This window comes from Rhamphochromis longiceps, linkage group LG19 (assembly GCF_057381845.1).
Source record: "Rhamphochromis longiceps isolate RC_006_pf linkage group LG19, R_longiceps_female_GT1.1, whole genome shotgun sequence".
Taxonomy (NCBI): Eukaryota; Metazoa; Chordata; class Actinopteri; order Cichliformes; family Cichlidae; genus Rhamphochromis; species Rhamphochromis longiceps.
The window spans coordinates 20589383-20608141 of record NC_140575.1 but is presented as its reverse complement, the minus strand read 5'-3'; the positions used below and the strand labels follow the sequence as shown (position 1 = coordinate 20608141).

General features: G+C 39.5%; 1 protein-coding gene across 1 annotated transcript; it reads left to right on the top strand.

Moving 5' to 3' along the window:
* Positions 1-1854: 1854 nt before the first annotated feature.
* cpxm1a (carboxypeptidase X (M14 family), member 1a) lies at positions 1855-15687 on the top strand. The gene is made up of 13 exons (XM_085391287.1): positions 1855-2223; positions 3049-3158; positions 5106-5245; positions 5429-5513; positions 6797-6947; positions 7079-7164; positions 7306-7429; positions 8143-8339; positions 10265-10444; positions 12800-13094; positions 13929-14068; positions 14154-14256; positions 14627-15687. The coding sequence occupies exons 1-13, from the start codon at positions 1899-1901 to the stop codon at positions 14947-14949; spliced, it is 2259 nt and encodes a 752-aa protein (XP_085247413.1). The 5' UTR covers positions 1855-1898; the 3' UTR covers positions 14950-15687.
* The last annotated feature ends 3072 nt before the right edge of the window (positions 15688-18759 follow it).

The following is an 18759-nucleotide window of genomic DNA, read 5'->3' as shown; positions in this document are numbered from 1 at the left end:
GGGAACAGCTAAGATACTGCGCAGGACCCTCAAGCTCCCAGGCCTCTGGTAGAGGACCCGAGCTTGAAGGATAAACCGCCCGCAGGGGCGTGCTGGGTGTTTTTTATATATATATATATATATATATATATATATGTATATATATATATATATATATATATATATATATATATATATATATATAATATATATATATATATATATATATATATATAGAGAGAGAGAGAGAGAGAGAGAGATACTTTCCCACAAACTGTATCTGCAGGTCATGTATTTGATAGAACCTCTTCAGGAACTTATTCTTTCATTGTGCTGTTTTTACATATGCAGCCTGCAGCAGCAGGTGGAGTATTTCCATTTAACTTGTAGCAGTGGATGAACTGCTTCACACAAGAGACAGAGACTCCTTGTTTTCCTTCAATTTAAGTTAATTAAATTCCCCAAACCACAACAGACATATGGGTAAAGTTCATGAATGTACAGCTTAAATATAATACAGATGTACGAGTGTAATGCTGCAAGGTTTATGTGGATATAAACAAAGAGGAATTATGTGTACTTAGTGCATTTGTCGTTACACAAACCCTATACAACATGTTACATTACATAGACAGAGCTGAGTCAACAACAAGCATATGGCTGTTTGGACAGTTAAAATTGTCTAAGCTGTGATATATTAGATTATTTTATGTGGGAAATGAAACAGCAGCTCATCTCATGACCCACTAAGACTCATGAACACAACAGCCTGATGACACACAGATAAAAGAGCTTTTCTCACAGTCATAGCACCAGACAGAGGTGGAGGAAACATGAGTCATAAGAAATAAGAGTCCCTCTGAATGCAAATGTACTTAAATAACACAAGGCAAAAAGACGTTCTGCCGAAAAGTGGTTACGAAGTTCAGAAACATCGTATTCACTGCTATAAACCAGTAGTCCAAACACACCTGGAGAAATATGAGACGTACCTGTGTGTTTTTTAATTTCCATGTCAGATCCTGAACTCATCAGGAAGACAAAGAAACAGAGACTAAGCTGCTTCTAAACTGTAAGAAGCTTGAAACCTAAACCTGAATGTTTCAAAGGATATCCTGAGTGGGCTGATATCAGATGAAACCGTCATGTACACTAGCATATTCTGACTGTTTGCTAAAACAGTGAAAACATGTACCTGCTAGACAGGAATATTTGCCTTAAGGTCAGGCTGAATTTGAACAGTTGTTCATACAAATATATCACAGTAAAGCATATGTCGTACACGTTTTCTGCTGCTCAGATGCACATCCACTACTAATTAATTTTTAATTATTTTTTTTTTGGGGGGGGGGGGGAAGAAAAACTCCAGTAAAGCATTTACTGCACGGAAGCTGGCTCTGTCATCTCATAAACCAAAGGGGAATTTTTCATGTCATGCAGAAAACAATTACTTCAAATTATTGCTGCTGAAGGTGGTTCTTCATGCACCAAAACCATTTCATTTTTTAACTCATTGTGGACAACTTGTGCAGTCCTGTTCAAAAGAGCTTGGCACAGTAAGTCTGAATCATTATAAGAGGACTAGAAACCCCACTTGTCAAGTGCTATAAAACTACATGCTCACTTTGTTATAATAAACACATTTCTAATCATCATTTTAACAAATTTTTTGAAGGCAGCTCAGTGTTTGGTTCCCACGGGCACACACAGCCTATATTGTAACCACGCACAGATACATTTGCTGTCACAATTTTTTGCAGGACTTCAGCTGGAATTTTGGGAGGGAGGGAGGAAGAGTGAGGGAGTAAGGGGAGGTGGGACTGAGGAGGAGGGGAGGTGGATGGAGGTCTGGCTCTGTCATCTCATAAACCAAAGGGGAATTTTTCCCCCCTCACTCTTCTCCAGCAACAAAGACCAGGATGGAAAAGTCATTGTGCATGCTGCCTGCAGTGCTTTTTCTGGGACTTTTGACACACAGTGCTGCAGCACTGATAAACACCCCAGCACCGACTAAGAGTTATGCATTAATCAACTACACAACAACAACAAGGCCAACTCTGAATTGGACCGAGGCTGTGAAGGGCGAGAGCAGGGACGGAACGACTCCAGCAACAGCAGAGCCAGACATTTTCACCACCACTGTCAGAGACAAACAGCTGGACACCACGGACACCAGCAAAGAAAGAAACAAGAAAGAGAAAGACCCAAGAGACCGCAAGACTGAAGATGACAAATCGAAACTGGGTAGGAAAAAAATTACCCATTTAGTCTGATTTTTGCATGAAGCTGTGTTATGAGCTCCAGTATTAACTCCATATTAATTAAAGAGGCAATTAAATTGTGATACCTACCTTTTTAAAACCTTTAACACAAATCAAGCTGTAAAAGTAGATGGAGATAATTATTGCTATTATTATATTATATTTACAATCATAGAAGGTCAAAAAAATCCCAGTAAAGTTTGTTTGAAGTTTAGTTTTAGCTTAGCTTAGCTTTTAAAAATCTCTTCTCAGTCAGTCACTTAAAGGAATATGTATTTCAGCTATACACAGCTGTATAACACTGTTTAGCATTTGTTACTGCTTGTAATACTTGCTGTTGCTCATTATGTTGGATTTAGCTGTTTTGACCTGCTTGTGACTGATGTGAATGTTATTAGTTGTTCCCTAAACCACAGAATCCCCTGCAGCTGTAGCTCTCACCTCCCTGATCTGCTGAACATTTGACTTTTCTGCACTTTGTCTCAAATTACATCCAAAGCCTCCGCTATTTCCAATATCTGCAGCTTCCTCTACTCCCCGAAACAAGCAGAGCAGGGGGAGGAGGAGGTGAGGGGCCTCCAAACTTCCACAGAACTGGCCCAAGATGATCAGAGATATTTCACATAACAGCTTGGAGCTCGTTTTACATCTGGCATTTGTTTGCTTACTCAGACAAACCACAAAGAGAGAGAAAGGTTAACCCTTCCGCTGTCAATCTCAGAGCTGCTTCTGCAGAGGATCAACATGTGGAGACAGAAACCCAGAGAAGATCTTATCGCGTGATGATTCACTTTTGTTTTGCGCGCAGACTGTCCTCCCCTCGGCCTGGAGTCCCTGCGAGTTGATGACAGCCAGATTCAAGCTTCGTCCTACCAGCGGTCGGGGCTGGGTCCTCACAGGGGGAGGCTGAATATCCAGGTCAGTGGGTCAGAGGCTATTACAGACACTCATCTCTCAGCATTTTGGAAAGCATTGTTAAATTTTATTAACATAAACAAACTGCACACATTTTTTTAAAAACTTGGCCCCTTTGAAAATCAAATAAAGAAATACAACCTAAAATTACCTTTATTAGTTAATTTAGATTGACTGCTGCTTCAAAGACATGAATTTGAATGGATTAAATTTGATGAATCAAGCAGAACCAACTGAATACTATTTTGTTATGTTTCAAATGTTGTGTGTGTGTGAATCTCCAGCATATTAAAAACAGTTAAAAAAAAAATTCTTCTGTCAACGTGCAAAATCTACAGATGTTTAATTTATCACCATAGTGAAGAGAAACGTCACCATAAAGGTCCAGGAAAAACTACAGTTACTTTTTGTCACGGTTAGAATTACTTTACTTGAGACTCAGATTAATGTGGAATAAAGGATTTGGTCCAAAATGACAAGAAAGTCCACTGGGATGTTGTAATACATTATTAAATGTCTGGTGCTTTGAAGTTGTTGTTTTTTTTGGGGGGGGGGGGGTTTCTATTCAATTAACTAGAAATTTATTCTCGCTTTGTTAGGTTCTCTTGTTCAACTGTTTGTTAATGCAAATATCTCATTAACCTATAATATGGCAGCGTCTGAGTGCATTTAGGATGCACAGATGGTCAAGATGGCCTGATGAAGTTCAAACTGAACATCAAAATGGGGAAGAAAGGTGATATAAGTGACTTTGAATGTGACATAGTTATTGGTGCCAAATGGTCTGTGCATTTCAGAAACTGCTGATGTACTGGGATTTACCCACACAAGCACCTATCGGGTTTACACAGGATGGTCTGAAAAACATCAGAAAATATCCAGTGAGCTTCAGTTATCTGGGAGAAAATGCTTTGTTGGTGTCAGAGGTCAGAGGGGACTAGCCAGACTGCTTTGAGCTGATAGGAAGGCAGCCGTAACTCAAATAATCTTTCAGAATAGCATCTCTGAATGCACAACAAGTCGAGCCTTGAAGCTACAGCAGCAGAAGACCCACTAGATGCAAATGCTATTGGCTAAGAACAGGAAACTAAGGCCACAATTCACCAAAATTAGAAAACAGAAATTTGGAAAGACACTGCTTCATTTAAAAAGTCTTGAACATTCTTTCTTGAACATAAAAATGAGTTCACTGTACTCAAATACTCTACGTAATCACCAGAGCCCTACTCAACAGAGCACCTTTGTCAGTGGCTGACAAATCTGCAGCCACTGTGTGTGCTGCCATCATGTCAATGTGGAGCAAAATCTTAGAGACATGTTTCTAGTACCTTGATAAATCGGTGAGGAAATAATGTATTTCTGTAATAAAGTGGCAAGTAAAGTAAGTGTGTATTTCTATTAAAAGTAGAGAAGCTGAGTTGGTTCAGCCAAAATCAATCCACCATTTCGTTGTACATGTACAATAACAATAAAGGGCTATTCTATTCTATTCTATTCTATTCTATTCTATTCTATTCTATTCTATAATCAGATATCTCGACTAATTTGATCTCATAATGGGATTAGCCATTCCTTTCAAGTTGTCATATTTAACTTAAATACTTATTTCTAGTGTTTATTACAGGAACTATAAATTATAAAGTATCCACCCTTTAACTTAGCAGGCTCATTAGCCAATAAAATAAAATCGATTCATTGTTTCTTCCAAGAAAAAAATGTACAAAAATTAAATAAAATAATCTGATGAATGCAGAGCCAGAGGTGTTTATCGCTGCAGCCGTCCACTCCTCTTGTTCTGCGGTCCAAAATCTTGAGTCTGGAGTCTGAAAGTAATTATTTCAAAATTAGGTCAGCACTCTTATGCAATGCTTTACAAGAAGGCCAAACCTCAAGTTTTCAGGGAGTGTTTCTTGGATTCTTTGAGACGTGCGTTTTTCTTTTTTTTCCAAGTCTGGCATTGAGGATGGAGATCTGTATGATGGAGCTTGGTGTGCCGAGTATAAGGACCGGCACCAGTGGCTCGAGGTGGATGCCCTTCATCTCACTCTGTTTACTGGAGTCATTCTGCAAGGGCGAAACTCCATCTGGAGGTCAGGTAGTATCAGGATTAAAGCTGAAAATCAAAATAATTTGTTAGCATTATGGACATTAGCTCTTCATTGAACATACTGTCTAAAGCAAAGATGGAGTGCTGTGGTATTCTTTGGCTGCCCGCTGCAATGAGCTCACTGAAAAAAATATATGTTTGTTTTCCTTTTTGGTCTATGTCATAGTTGGGACTGGGTCGAAACCTACAAAGTTCAGCTGAGTAATGACTCTGTAACCTGGCATACCTCCATGAACGGGACGCAGGAAGCGGTGAGAACTACTTCTTCTATTCTGCGATTTAAGGAACATAGATGGAAAACAGATTTTGAAGTTTCTCTGCCAAAGTGAAATATAGACTGTAAACCAAAACCTTAAGTATTGGTGCAGATTAGAGAGGACTCAGAGTGAAACAAATACAGTACGGCAAAAACTGAAATTCGGGGGTGGCCTTTAACTCATTATAACACACTATATAAACAAACTAAAGTACATAATTGATCAATGTTCCAGCATGCAGTGTGTACAAAGAAATTTAAGGTTTGACTGAAAACTGCAGTTCAAACTCTTTTTTTGCCTGACGTCACATATTTTGGAAAGTCCAAGCTCTTTCCAAGGAAATGAAGGCAAGACAAAAGTTTTCCACTTCATTTTAAAGCCATTGCTAACTCTGCCAAGAAGGTCATGTTTTCAGCTATATTTGTGTTGTAATCATTAGCACAGTGGGCCGAGCAGGCAAACCATCTGCCAAAAGGCAACTGCAGAATCAAACTCAGGCCCACTTCCTGCATGTTCTTCCTCCACTGTCCTGTCACCCCACGATTCAAGAGCTTGTAGCACCTATTTTAGCAGCAACGACTTGAATTGTTTTGTCTACAACTTTATCAGTCTCTCACATCGTTGTGGAGGAATTTTGGCGCACTAGTCTTTATAATCTTGTTGCAGTTCACTGAAGTTTGCCTTCTTAAGCTCTGGACTTTCACTGTTGCATTGCAACACCATCTTTTTCAGCTATTCTTTTGTAGATTTGCTGTGATTTTCTTGGGGTCATTTTCCTTTTGCATGACCCAATTTCAGCCAAGTTTTAGCTGTCCAACAGATGGACTCACATTTGTCTCTACAATACTTTGGTATACAGAGGAATCCGTGGTCGACTCAATGAGTGTAAGGTACCCAGGTCTCGTGGCTGCATAACAAGCCCAAATTATAACCACCGCACCACCGTGCTTGACAGTTGGTATGAGGTGTTTGTGCCGATACGCTGTGTTTAGTTTTCTCCAAACGTAGCACTGTGCATTTTGGCCAAACATCCCATCTCTTCAAAGGACATTGTTCCAGATGCCTTGTGGTTGTTCTGAGGCAATTTTGCACACATAAGCTGTGGTGGCATGTTATTTTTAGAATTAAGTTCTTTGGAAATGGCCTAATAAACATCGTAAATAAAACCTGATAAGGCCAGATTACTATTATGTTATCCTTATATACAAAACCTTAGGGTCTGCTATCTTTTTTCCATGACTCCACAAACTTATATGAACTCACATTGAATTGTGCAGCTATTTGAAGGAAACCAGAATCCTGAGACGCCGGTTCTTGGGCTCCTTCCTGTTCCCACCATTGCCCGTTTCATCCGCATCAACCCACAGACCTGGTACTCCAACGGGACCGTCTGCCTCAGGGCTGAAATACTTGGCTGCCGTGTTCACGGTAGGACAAAAAAACAGTAGTCGAGAGGGACACAGCATTTACTGTGGATGTTCAAATGCATTAAGATGTTGACCTCCGAAAGTCAATTAAAAGAAAATATGTAACTGGAAACATCTGCTACTTTCTTTAAGATCCATCTGACATTTACTCAGCACATGAATCAGGATCCAAGGATGCTCTGGACTTTAGACACCACAACTACAAAGAGATGAGAAAGGTTAGGAAAGTTACAGGATGAGTGGCTTTCCCATAAACACCAGGGTTTTTACTCATGCTCTTAACGGTTTGCAGATTTGGTAAAAGTTCAGCTTTAACCCTTTTAAGCCTTACACTCCAGCGTGTTTTCTGAACCCTGAAGCTCATGAAGTCTGTGACGGAGGAGTGTCCCGACATCACCCGCGTCTACACTATAGGGAGGAGCTACATGGGCCTCAAACTCTACGTTATGGAGATCTCAGATAACCCGGGCGAACACGAAATCGGTAAGACTTGAAGATATTGGAATGAAACTTTCTGGTTTGTCATATTTCTCAAGTTACCCAGAGTTTCGCAGCTCAGAGGTGCAGTTCAATGTCCACCATTGTTTATACAGCCTGATTTCTGCAGCAGCCCCACACAGGGAGGCAGGGGTCCTGAGGAGAAGGCCTCTCTTGTATAAACAAATGATTTTATTTCTTTGAACCATTGCCATTAGATACAGGCTTGGGTTTAAATGTGATCTGTGGCCACTCAACATCTGCCAGCAAGATTAGTAAAATCAAGTATGGTACAGCTTGTCTTTGTTTCTTAAGAGAAATGCCATAAACACGTTTCAAAATCACTTTGCTCCCAGGCATTTTGCTCTTATGCGTCAGCAGCTGTTTAATTGATTTCATGGAGTAGTGATCAGTGCCAAGTCTCAGAGAAAACACTGAGGCCTTGAACATATTTTATTTTTGTGGTAAAAGCCCAGACTTCAGGTCTTTGGAGTCATGTACTTAGAAATGCCTGGCGCCAAACTGTTGCCTAACACAGACTGCTTTATCTGAGCAATTAAATGTCCTCCTAGTGTGCTGCTGAGCTTTAGAAAACAAAAATAAACTTAAAATCTTAGATAATGTTTAATATGACCTCCTTTTAGAAGTGCCCCAGTCAGTTCTTCCACATTGTTTTATTCCTTGGCATGTAAAGTGGCTCTAAATTTTCCTCTTGGCAGGGGAACCTGAGTTTCGCTACGTGGCAGGGATGCATGGAAATGAAGCTCTTGGTCGAGAGCTTGTCCTAAACCTCATGCAGTATATGTGCAAAGAATACAAAAAGGGCAACCAGCGTATTGTACGGCTGGTCACCGAGACGCGAATCCACCTCCTGCCTTCCATGAACCCAGATGGATATGAGGAGGCTTATGTGAAGGTGGGTAAATCTTAATTAGGCTCATGTCTTGTTCTTTAAAAAAAAAAAAAAAAAAAAAAAAAAAAAAAAAAAAAAAAAAAAAAAATATATATATATATATATATATATATATATATATATATATATATATTTTTTTTTTTTTTTTTTTTTTATTTTTTTTTTTTATATATATTAGGGGTGCAACGATATTCGTATCGATATTGAACCGTTCGATACAGTGCTTTGGTTCGGTAGGCATATGTATGAACAATACAACATTTGTAATTTATTTTATCAACTTTCCTTCTGACGATGCTGTCTGTGTTGAGCGCTCAGTGAATCTGCGTTCGACTACTCCGCCTAGGCTGCACTGTCGAGCGCAGATCCACTGAGCGCTCAACACAGACAGCATAGTCAGGAGGAAGAGCGCAGGGCAAGCTAGCGAGACAGAAGTTAAGCTCTCCTTGCAAGATGGACCTCCCCACCCTCATTCAGATCTGGCGTTTGGAATTATTTTGGTTTTCATGTGACGTATGACCCTGAAGGTAAGCGAGTCATGGACTAAAGTAAAACAGTATGTTGGATGTGCCATGCAATGCTTAATTACATTGATGTGAACTAGTGTGTTAGCGCAGTTAGCTCGTTAACGTGTTGGCCGTCTAGCCCCATGCACGGGGCGATCGGCGGTAGCTCGTTAACGGAGATTTGCCGTGTTGTGGCGTTAAGGTCATTTCAACGAGATTAACCTGAAAGCACTAGTGGGAACACAACGAATATGACTGCACATTTACGCCGACATCATCCTAGTGCAAAGACAAAAACAACAAGCATGCTACTAACTTTAGCCGAGTCATTTAGACAGCTGTTAGCACGTGATTCTCCTTATGCTGCTGAGAATATAGCCCAGAAGAAGCGGATAATATAGCTTTTATTTTGGAAAGAGACATTTCTCTGTAATAAACTCTCTTTTCCAAAGATGAGTGATTCCTCAATCAGATACAGGGCTTGCAAAATCGCTAGCCCGACGTCCCGGAGCTAGCGATCTTTCCAGTCGGGCTACAAAAATCTCTCTGCCCTGCCCGTCGGGCTATTGTAGGAAAAATATATGTCAATGCTTTTGCATTCTTTCAGAAATGTAGCTGGGTAATTATGTCATTGGCATCGGTGAGCCACTGTCAATATGTGACATATTGAAATCGCGTTTGAATTTGCGCTTGTTTTTTTGCTTTCACTTTGCAATGACAGCACTGATCTGTGAGTGATGATAATTTGTGCACCAATTCCTCTGACATCGTCTTATTAATCGTTAGCTTACTATGCAAACATGACAAGTGAAATCTCCCGCAGCAAGCTTAAACATGTGAGAGGTTGATCGCGCGCAGAGAATCGCTGAGCTTATGTGAGTCCGTGTGTAAAAGTAGCAGTATATATATTTTAGTTCTGCTGAGCCAAATAAGACAGGTCGGGGTGAAGAAGTGACAGCCAAAGAAAAGCTTACCACAAAACGGAGAAGTTATGACAAATCAGACTATAAGGCAAAAAGAAAGTGCAGCTTTATGGTTTCATGGACAAAAGAATTTCTGTGGCTGCAATATGATGAGCTAAATAACCAGGGGTGCACATAAGTGGTCCGCAGGTGCGCATTCGCTGTCAAAATAAAAAACGCGCACAAGGGTTAGGGTTAAATTTAAAAACTGTACTTTTGAGTTAAAATATATATTTATAATTTTAATAAATGACAAATTAAAAAGGCATGAACATTTTTTTGTATCGAAAAAATATCGAACCGTGACACCAAAGTATCGAACCGAACCAAACCGTGAATTTTGTGTATCGTTGCACCCCTAATATATATATATATATATATATATATATATATATATATATATATATATATATATATTCTCTTTAATAATCCCCACATTATACTTGTTAATGTGGTGCAGGGTTCAGAACTGTCTGGATGGGCTGAGGGACGATACAGCTTTGAAGGAATCGACCTGAATCATAACTTCCCAGACCTGAACAACATTATGTGGGACACCGAAGAAAAAGCAGCAGATAAATCCAAAGTGCCCAACCACTACATCCCCATCCCAGAATACTACACCAAAGAAGACGCCACAGTAAGGAAATGCATCTCATTTGTGCATTTGAAAAATTCATTTCATTGGCACCACCTGGAGGCTATTTTAACATTGACAGGAAATAGAAACTAAAGCATTAGAATTGACTACAATGTTACAATGCTCACTGTTTTGTTCTCACGAAGGTCGTGAGAAAGAGCAGCTTTAGTCAGCTTTAGTCGGCGTGCCATTATTTTCATTTCATTGACATGCAAAGGCTCAGATCAGGAAATCATTTCAGAGCCAAGAAACTAGTTTTCCTGAAAGCCTGAGGATTGTCACTCAGTGTCTGGTGACAGTGTTCAAGGCAAACACAGGCTGAAATCCTGCTTAATGACAGAAAAAGATCACCAGATCTATATACAAGCTTTTCTTTGGTGAATTTCTTCTTGGGTGTGTTTTGTTATTAAAAAGGGTATTTATTTAACTGCATCATATGGGTTAGGATTATTAATCCTGCCATCTGTGTTTTATTCTGAAAATCTTTCCAGTGTCTGATTATTTCACCTGAGAACTGTACTTAAGTACCAGTTTTAGGAGCTAGGCTTAGTGTTTCCACTTGTTTGCTTCGTTGTTAGAAGTTTGACTTTGTGACATTTCAGGGTTCAGTATTGTCTTCCCTCCTTCTTCACATACATCTGACAACAGAATTTACTTCACAAAAACAGGGCTCCTCCACGTTTAAAATGTCTGCGAGTTGTTAGATGTTTCATCAGTGTAAGCAGTGCATAGATCTAATGAGAAATTGCTCGTTTTATCAGACATTAAAGTTGTTGAATGGAAAACAAATGAGAAAAAGGTATATGTTAAAAACCTGTTCAAGATCAAGTCCACAAAAGTTCACAAAAAAAAGAACAAAAGCAAGTTTTTCTGTGCAACATTTAGAATTTTCCTCTCCTTCTTTACTCCATTAACTCTCTGACTAGAGCCCGACCAATACTGGACTTTTAAATCAATTTTGAATTAATATTAATCAATATCGATACAGACTTTTTTGTGTAGAGACACTCCTGGCCATCAATTTGCAGGTTGCACAAGGTTGCACATATGCAGATTACAGTCTTTGCCATGTTGGCTTTACAATTATTAGTCAAGATCATGCTAGAAAAACAGGAAAAGAACTTTAAAGTGCATATAGAAAAGATTTTCCAAAAAGTTGCTCTCACTAATGGCAAACACGCAGTCGCTGATCACACGTCAGAAGTGGCTTACAGAAGTTACACAACTGATTTATGAAGTTATACTAGAGTGCGTCCCGGGTGTCATGAAGACAATCCCACCACAACGTTATGTCTAAGAACATATATTTCTTATAATTGCTCATCAGTGAAACACAATGACTTTAAACACTTTAAAAAAATCTTTAGACCCTCTTACTCTCAGGAGAGAGGTCTGGGAAAGTGATTTTATAGAGAACTGATTGGTCAATAGGAGGTGATTTCATACCCGTTGATCTCTAACCTGCAACACAACCTCATGTGGAGCAGGTTGGGTTTGCAGTTTAAGTTACCGTGGCAATAAAATCAGAAAGTAGTGATCCATCGTCATAGTACTGAAACCCCAAGGTCAACCCTGAAGTTACCCAGATAAGGTGAAATCTTGCTTCATCGTTTTGGACGCCATAACGTAGCAACTCTGCTCAGACCAGCTGGTTTTTGGATTTGTAGTATTTACATGATGCCAGCAGGAAAGGAGCACCTTGCCTCTAATCTTTAAATTTTCATCTAATCTTTATTCATTGATTTTTAAACACCAACAGTGTTAGATCAGCAAATAGCTAATATTGGCCTAATATCAGTCAGACTGTATCTGGCAGTGTCTTCCATGAACAAAGAAAGTAGTCCAAAACAAAAGCATCGCACACTCCGTAACAGGAAAACAGGGTCAGTTAACAAATCAGGGAATTAGAAACATCTGGGCAACGAGGCACAGGTCAAACTAATCACGATAACAAAACAGAGGACATAAAACTAAATGCAAAACACAGGAGACAACTAACTAGAAAACTAAAACAGGAAATAACTAAACAGGGAAACTTGGACATCACAGTAAACTTAACATAAAGGAAAAAACCCAATGAACCTAAGACTCTCATACACACAGTAACTGCAACTAAGAATGCTAAAGAAATAGAAAAGCATGCTAAGAATCAAATATAAAGTCAAAGAGAAATATGATAATGCGCTGTAGTAAAAGACAAATAACCTAATAAAATAATATGTTTTCACCTTTTTTTCTTTACTTTTAATACTGCAGCTTTTTATTTTTTGAATACTGCATGCCTTTTTACTTTTAACAATAAATTTTTTTGCAGATTCACATGCTTTAAACTAAACTCCTTCTACCTCTGCCCAGGTTGCACCAGAGACACGTGCGGTCATCAGCTGGATGCAGGACATTCCCTTTGTGCTCAGCGCCAACCTCCATGGTGGAGAGCTTGTTGTTACCTATCCCTTCGACTGCACCCGTGACTGGGCGCCACAGGAAGACACGCCAACAGCAGACAACGCCTTCTTTCGCTGGCTGGCCTCGGTCTATGCCTCGACTAACCTGGTGATGGCCAACCCGGACCGACGTATCTGCCACTACGAGGAATTTCAGTCACATAACAACATCATCAACGGCGGAGCTTGGCACACGGTTCCTGGCAGTGAGTTTCATCAGTCTGTTCTGAGCATGATTTCCGCCATCTGAGACTCATCAGACCCAAAAAATGCTGCATCGTCCTCTTCAGAGGATGTTGTGTGATTTCAGTTAGTGTTACAAAACAAGAGAGCAGATTGAAACACTTAAAAACATTTACTACCAATGTGCAAACATCCTGTCAAATTACATGTCCCTTAAATTAAACTAGGCTCCAGTACATATCAAATTTTAATCTTGCTATAATTTGCAAGCTTAAAAAATACATCAGAACGAGATCGCGGATACAAGCGGCAGAAATGAGCTTCCTCCGAAGGGTGGCTGGCCTCTCCCTTAGAGATAGGGTGAGAAGGTCGGCCATCCGGGAGGGGCTCAGAGTAGAGCAGCTGCTGCTCCACATCGAAAGGAGCCAGCTGAGGTGGTTCGGGCATCTGACAAGGATGCCCCCTGGGCGCCTCCTGGGTGAGGTGCTCCAGGCATGTCCCACCGGGAGGAGGCCCCGGGGCAGACCCAGGACACGCTGGAGAAATTATATCTCTCGGCTGGCCTGGGAACGCCTTGGTATTCCCCCGGATAAGCTGGAGGAGGTGGCTGGGGAGAGGGAGGTCTGGGCCTCTTTGCTTAGGCTGCTGCCCCCGCGACCCGGCCCCGGACAAAGCGGATGAAAATGGATGGATGGATGGAAAAAATACATCAATATTTAACCAAGTTAATCACTGACAGATGTCATATTTCTCTCTATTCAAGGATCAAATTCAGTTCTTTTTCCCCTTAAACCTATAAATTGCACGACTGTTTCACTCAGTATTCACTGTGTTTTCTGTGCCTGCCTTTCCTGCAGGTATGAACGACTTCAGTTACCTGCACACCAACTGCTTCGAGGTGACAGTGGAGCTGTCCTGTGATAAGTTTCCTCATGTTAGTGAACTCCCCATCGAGTGGGAGAACAATAAGGAGTCTCTGCTGGTTTACATGGAGCAGGTAAACCTGTTCAAAGAAAATGGTACAAGTTATCACGTGGTTTTCAAAGCAGTGGCTCACACGGCAGCATTTTCTCCTCTCTCAGGTTCACAGAGGCATCAAAGGTGTGGTCAGGGACAAGCTCACCAAAAAAGGAATAGCAGATGCTATAATCAAGGTGGAGGACCATGACCATGACATCCGATCAGGTCAGCCAGTTGATTTTCTTTCTAATGAGCAGGGTGTTAAAGTAAAAAGTGTCAAACTACAACCATCAAATGCATCTTTGTTTTAGCTGTATTTCTGTGTATACCAAGTTAACAGCCTGTAACCAAACACACCGAAAGAACAATTTTGACAATTGCTGTATTTGAACTGTTGTAAATGACTTACTGACCTGTAATCCGTCAAACATATCTCTGATATCAAGCCATTTGGAGCCCCAAAGAACATTTTCGTCACAAGATAGAAGCTGCAATCAGTTTTTGGCAAAATTATTAATTTATCTTCTACAGATGCATTAACCAGTACAACCAGAAACTTAGATTAAAATTCTGCAAACCTCATTTTTTTCTGTAGCCACTGATGGGGACTACTGGCGTCTTCTGAACCCAGGCGAGTACAAGGTGATCGTTTGGGCCGTGGGTTACTTCCCATCCATGCGTCGGTGCAATGTCGGCATGGAACCAAATCCCACCATCTGTGACTTCATCCTCACCAAAACACCCATCCAGAGGCTGAAGGAGATCAGGGCCAAAGGGGGGAAGATCCCGCAGGATCTTCAGCTGCGTCTTCGTGCTTTGAGGCTCCGAAAGCTACGGGCTAGCACCAAGGCAATCAACCGCCGCAGGGAGGGTCAGCGGATGAGAAGAGCTCGGTCCTCTCAAGCCTGGAAAGCATGAGAGGAGATGGGAGAACGGGTTCATGAACTGTCCTCTGGGAAAATTACATTTCTGCTGTTAAAGGAGCTTACCTGGTTAACAAAAAGTATTTCTCAGATATCAAAACATGCAGACCGTTTTATGTCTCTGACACTGTTCTCAGTTTGGGGACCCTTCAGGCTATGACAGGCACATAAACTCTTGGGGACAATGTTATTGCAGAACAGGTTTTTAAATTGGTTCAAGTATCCTTAAAAGTTACGCAAAGAGTTCCTAAATTGTGAATTTACCGTTTTTTTTTCTTTTGTACATTAACTAAGGTGAGGATTTCCGTGTCAGCTGGTCTGATGTCATAAATTTTCTAAAAGTGTTTTTTTTTATTTTTTAGTTTGGTTGTCTGACTAAAGTCCAACTGGACCAATAAAGTTAAATAACTGTGTTATCCAGTGTATTTAATCTGAACCTAAGGTTAACAGAAGTGAACAGATGAAAGAAACTGCCATTGGTTGCAATCTGAAAGTGAGGACATGAGATGAGTGGAAGGATGAAAAAGAGGGAAATCTGCGTGGCACGTGGACAAACCTCAAATCAAATGAGCTTTATTTGTATAGCACGTTTAAAAGACATCAAGCGTTGGCTAAAGTGCTGAACAGACGGACAATGTAGTCAAAATAAAAGAAAGAATTCAAATAAATGAGATAAAAAATTTATTTTCACTGTGAACATCTAAATAAAGCCTGTGGCTAGACACCAATCCAGCCCACTGAATGGCTTAAGTTTCATAAATACATCTGTTTTAATGCTTAAATACTGCCATGCCCATTCATACTACACCAAATTAGATAACCAATAGACAAACAATAAATGTCTATCTACTACAAACATTTCTGCAAAAAGGATTTTTTATGTCTTTTAATAAAAACTTTGTTTTATTAATTACAGTCTGGCCAAAGAGTTATCACAACTTTGTCTGCAATTGTACACATTTAATTCTTGCAACTTAAGCCCAAAGAATCATGCAGACCAAAGTTATCACAGCTAATTAAAACTAGATGTGAAAACCCTCCCAAAACAAAACAAATTTAAGACCTTTGAAAAATATCAAAGTAAAATGATTTCTTGAACTTAAAAAAAATAAAAAATAAAATAAAAATATAAAGATTATAGATTATGTAACTATCTGTTAGTATTGTCGAAATCTGCTAACAACATGCCTAATTATTCACTGACAGGTGCTTTTATTGAGACTCTGCACATCTGCAAGATTGAACATCAACTGTTTTTATTATAACACCTGTACGGATTTTCCTATATCTTGCCTTTGACATATGCCCTCCATCCATAAAAAATATTTAAGAAAAGCTAAAACTGAAACTAATAATATATATATATATATATATATATATATATATATATATATATATATATATATATATAATAAATAAATAAATGAAATTACACATCTTGCCCTGTGGTAGCTCAGATAGGCTAACATCTGTACAATATAGAGCAGGGGTATAAACATAAGGCCCAGGGGGCAGAAACACCCCAGCAAAGAATCCAATATGTCCAACTGGATGGCTCTTGGAAAATCTGAAGGAGGGGATAGATTTTGGACTTTAACTGTATTTTCATAAGATTTACAGTTTTTCCCACTGATAAACACCCCCTGCAAGTTAAGTAATAATGTGATGTAGGGTGTTTCAGGTGCAACCAAAGTCTTTCATTTTCAGGCCAATCATGTACCTGTGTAAACATGTTTCTGCCACTGACAGAAAAAAAATGACAGACTGTACATATGTACGTGAGATCCTTTGCTACTACTGTTGCAATTCCTACATGTATTTTTGGCTGGATTATCTTCTTTTCTGAAGTAGTCAGAAATTGCATTGCTAGTCCTCCTGTGTATTTACAGCACCGTGAAAAAGTCTTGACTCTTCATTTTCAGTCTAGTCCTTATTAGAGATGGACCGATCCGATATTACGTATCGGTATCGGTCCGATACTGACCTAAATTACTGGATCGGATATCGGAGAAAAATAAAAAATGTAATCCGATCCATTAAATATCACGAAAGCACCTCACAAAACTTGCAACACGCCGTAACTCACCTCAGAACGTTAGCACGTCGGAGCAGTATGCATCACGTGATAGAGCGGCTGTGGCATGAGGGACCTGTCGGTGGTCTGGATAGCATGTGGAGCTTCGCTAGCAACCCGGCATTTCATCTCCGACAAAGTTATCCCCGAGAGAAGTACAGCAAGTGTGTAAGTCCATCTCTGAATGTTTGTAAAGCATTCCTGCGTTAAGCTTAACAAACGACTGCCTCTTCTTGCTGCTACTTCAATCATGAAACTGCTTAACGATCAGCTGATCGGCTTTTCTGTCGGGAGTACGTCTCTCTTGTTTGCTTTTGGCCCACTTTGCACCAGAAAGAGGAAACCAGCGGCTGAACAACAGCAGCACGTTTAAGCTCTATAAGCTGTTGTTAGAATGTATTTAATATTACTTTCTACTCGAGGATCTTTTTCTACGTAGCTGACGCTGGTAACTGTGCAGGGGCGGATCTAGCAAAGTTTAGCCAGGGGGGCCGATAGGGCATTAACAGGGAAAAGGGGGCACAAAGACATACTTTTCTTTCTTATTCTCATTTAAAATGTCTAGCTTTTAATAAATAATTATCTGACAGCCAAAGTTTTAATTTGATGCAAAATGAATAGAAGTCCATTACTGTATATAGTAACTATTAAGTCTAATATATATATATATATATATATATATATATATATATATATATATATATACCCTAGTAAGCTATAGTACTTTTTCCTTTGTGAAGGTACCATCTGTGCAGTCTGCAATTTTGTTGAAGAAAGATGTTGAATCTATTTAATATTTCTTGAAAAATAATTGATTTCTGTGCATTTTTTTTCACACTGCATCAAATTAAGGTTGATTACGTCGATTAAGCATCATGAGGTGGAGCGTGAGGGGTGGTTCCCTATTTTTTATTTATTTATTTTTGTTGTTGCTGGGAGTTGGAACCCTATTAGTTAGGTTGCTTAATATATATGCTAAGTACTCTTTAAAATACCAGAATAGGGAGGATGGTGTAGGTTTAAGTTTATTAGATTGATCAGTATTGCTGAACTATGAAATATTTTTTTTGGATACAGGTATAACAGAATAGCTTTAGTGTAGTTGTTGTTTTAAACTTGAGTATGAACTTATACAAAATGCAGCAAGATATTTAAAAAAGTTTTGTTGATTAAAAAACACTATATCGGATTCATATCGGTATCGGCAGATATCCAAATTTATGATATCGGTATCGGTATCGGACATAAAAAAGTGGTATCGTGCCATCTCTAGTCCTTATATGATGTGATTGAATGAATAGGATTCTTCTCCCCTTTAGATAATCTTTAATTGACTCACCAGATCATAAAAATAAAAACCATTTCTTCCTTTAACTTGCTAATCCTCCCATGAGGAAAGTCATTCTCAGAGTTGGGACTGCAACAGATGCGAAAGAGTTTGACTGACATATAGAGAAGAAATTCTAAAGACAATTTAAAAATAAATCAATAAATGAAGAGAAAATTAACAATAAAGGACCCAAACACAGAGCAGTCAGCAGTGAAAAAGAAGCTAAGTTTTTATTTCTGATAAGTACCATTTTTAGTATCGCTGTCAGGATTACTTACTCTGTGTAACCAGGTAGGAAACAACAGTGCATCTACCCTTCCCCCTCCCCAGCTGTGATCGCCACAAATACTGGGAGCATTCCTTTAACCCACAGCTGAAAACAGGTTAAAAACCCAGAACCG

What these genes read in the sequence shown, in the direction of transcription:
- cpxm1a (XM_085391287.1), top strand. Translation starts at nt 1,899, where the DNA reads ATGGAAAAGTCATTGTGCATGCTGCCTGCAGTGCTTTTTCTGGGACTT. An exon ending in GGGCGAAACTCCATCTGGAG is followed by an intron (nt 5,246 to 5,428) that starts GTCAGGTAGTAT and finishes TCTATGTCATAG; the next exon opens with TTGGGACTGGGTCGAAACCT. An exon ending in ACACCAAAGAAGACGCCACA is followed by an intron (nt 10,445 to 12,799) that starts GTAAGGAAATGC and finishes ACCTCTGCCCAG; the next exon opens with GTTGCACCAGAGACACGTGC.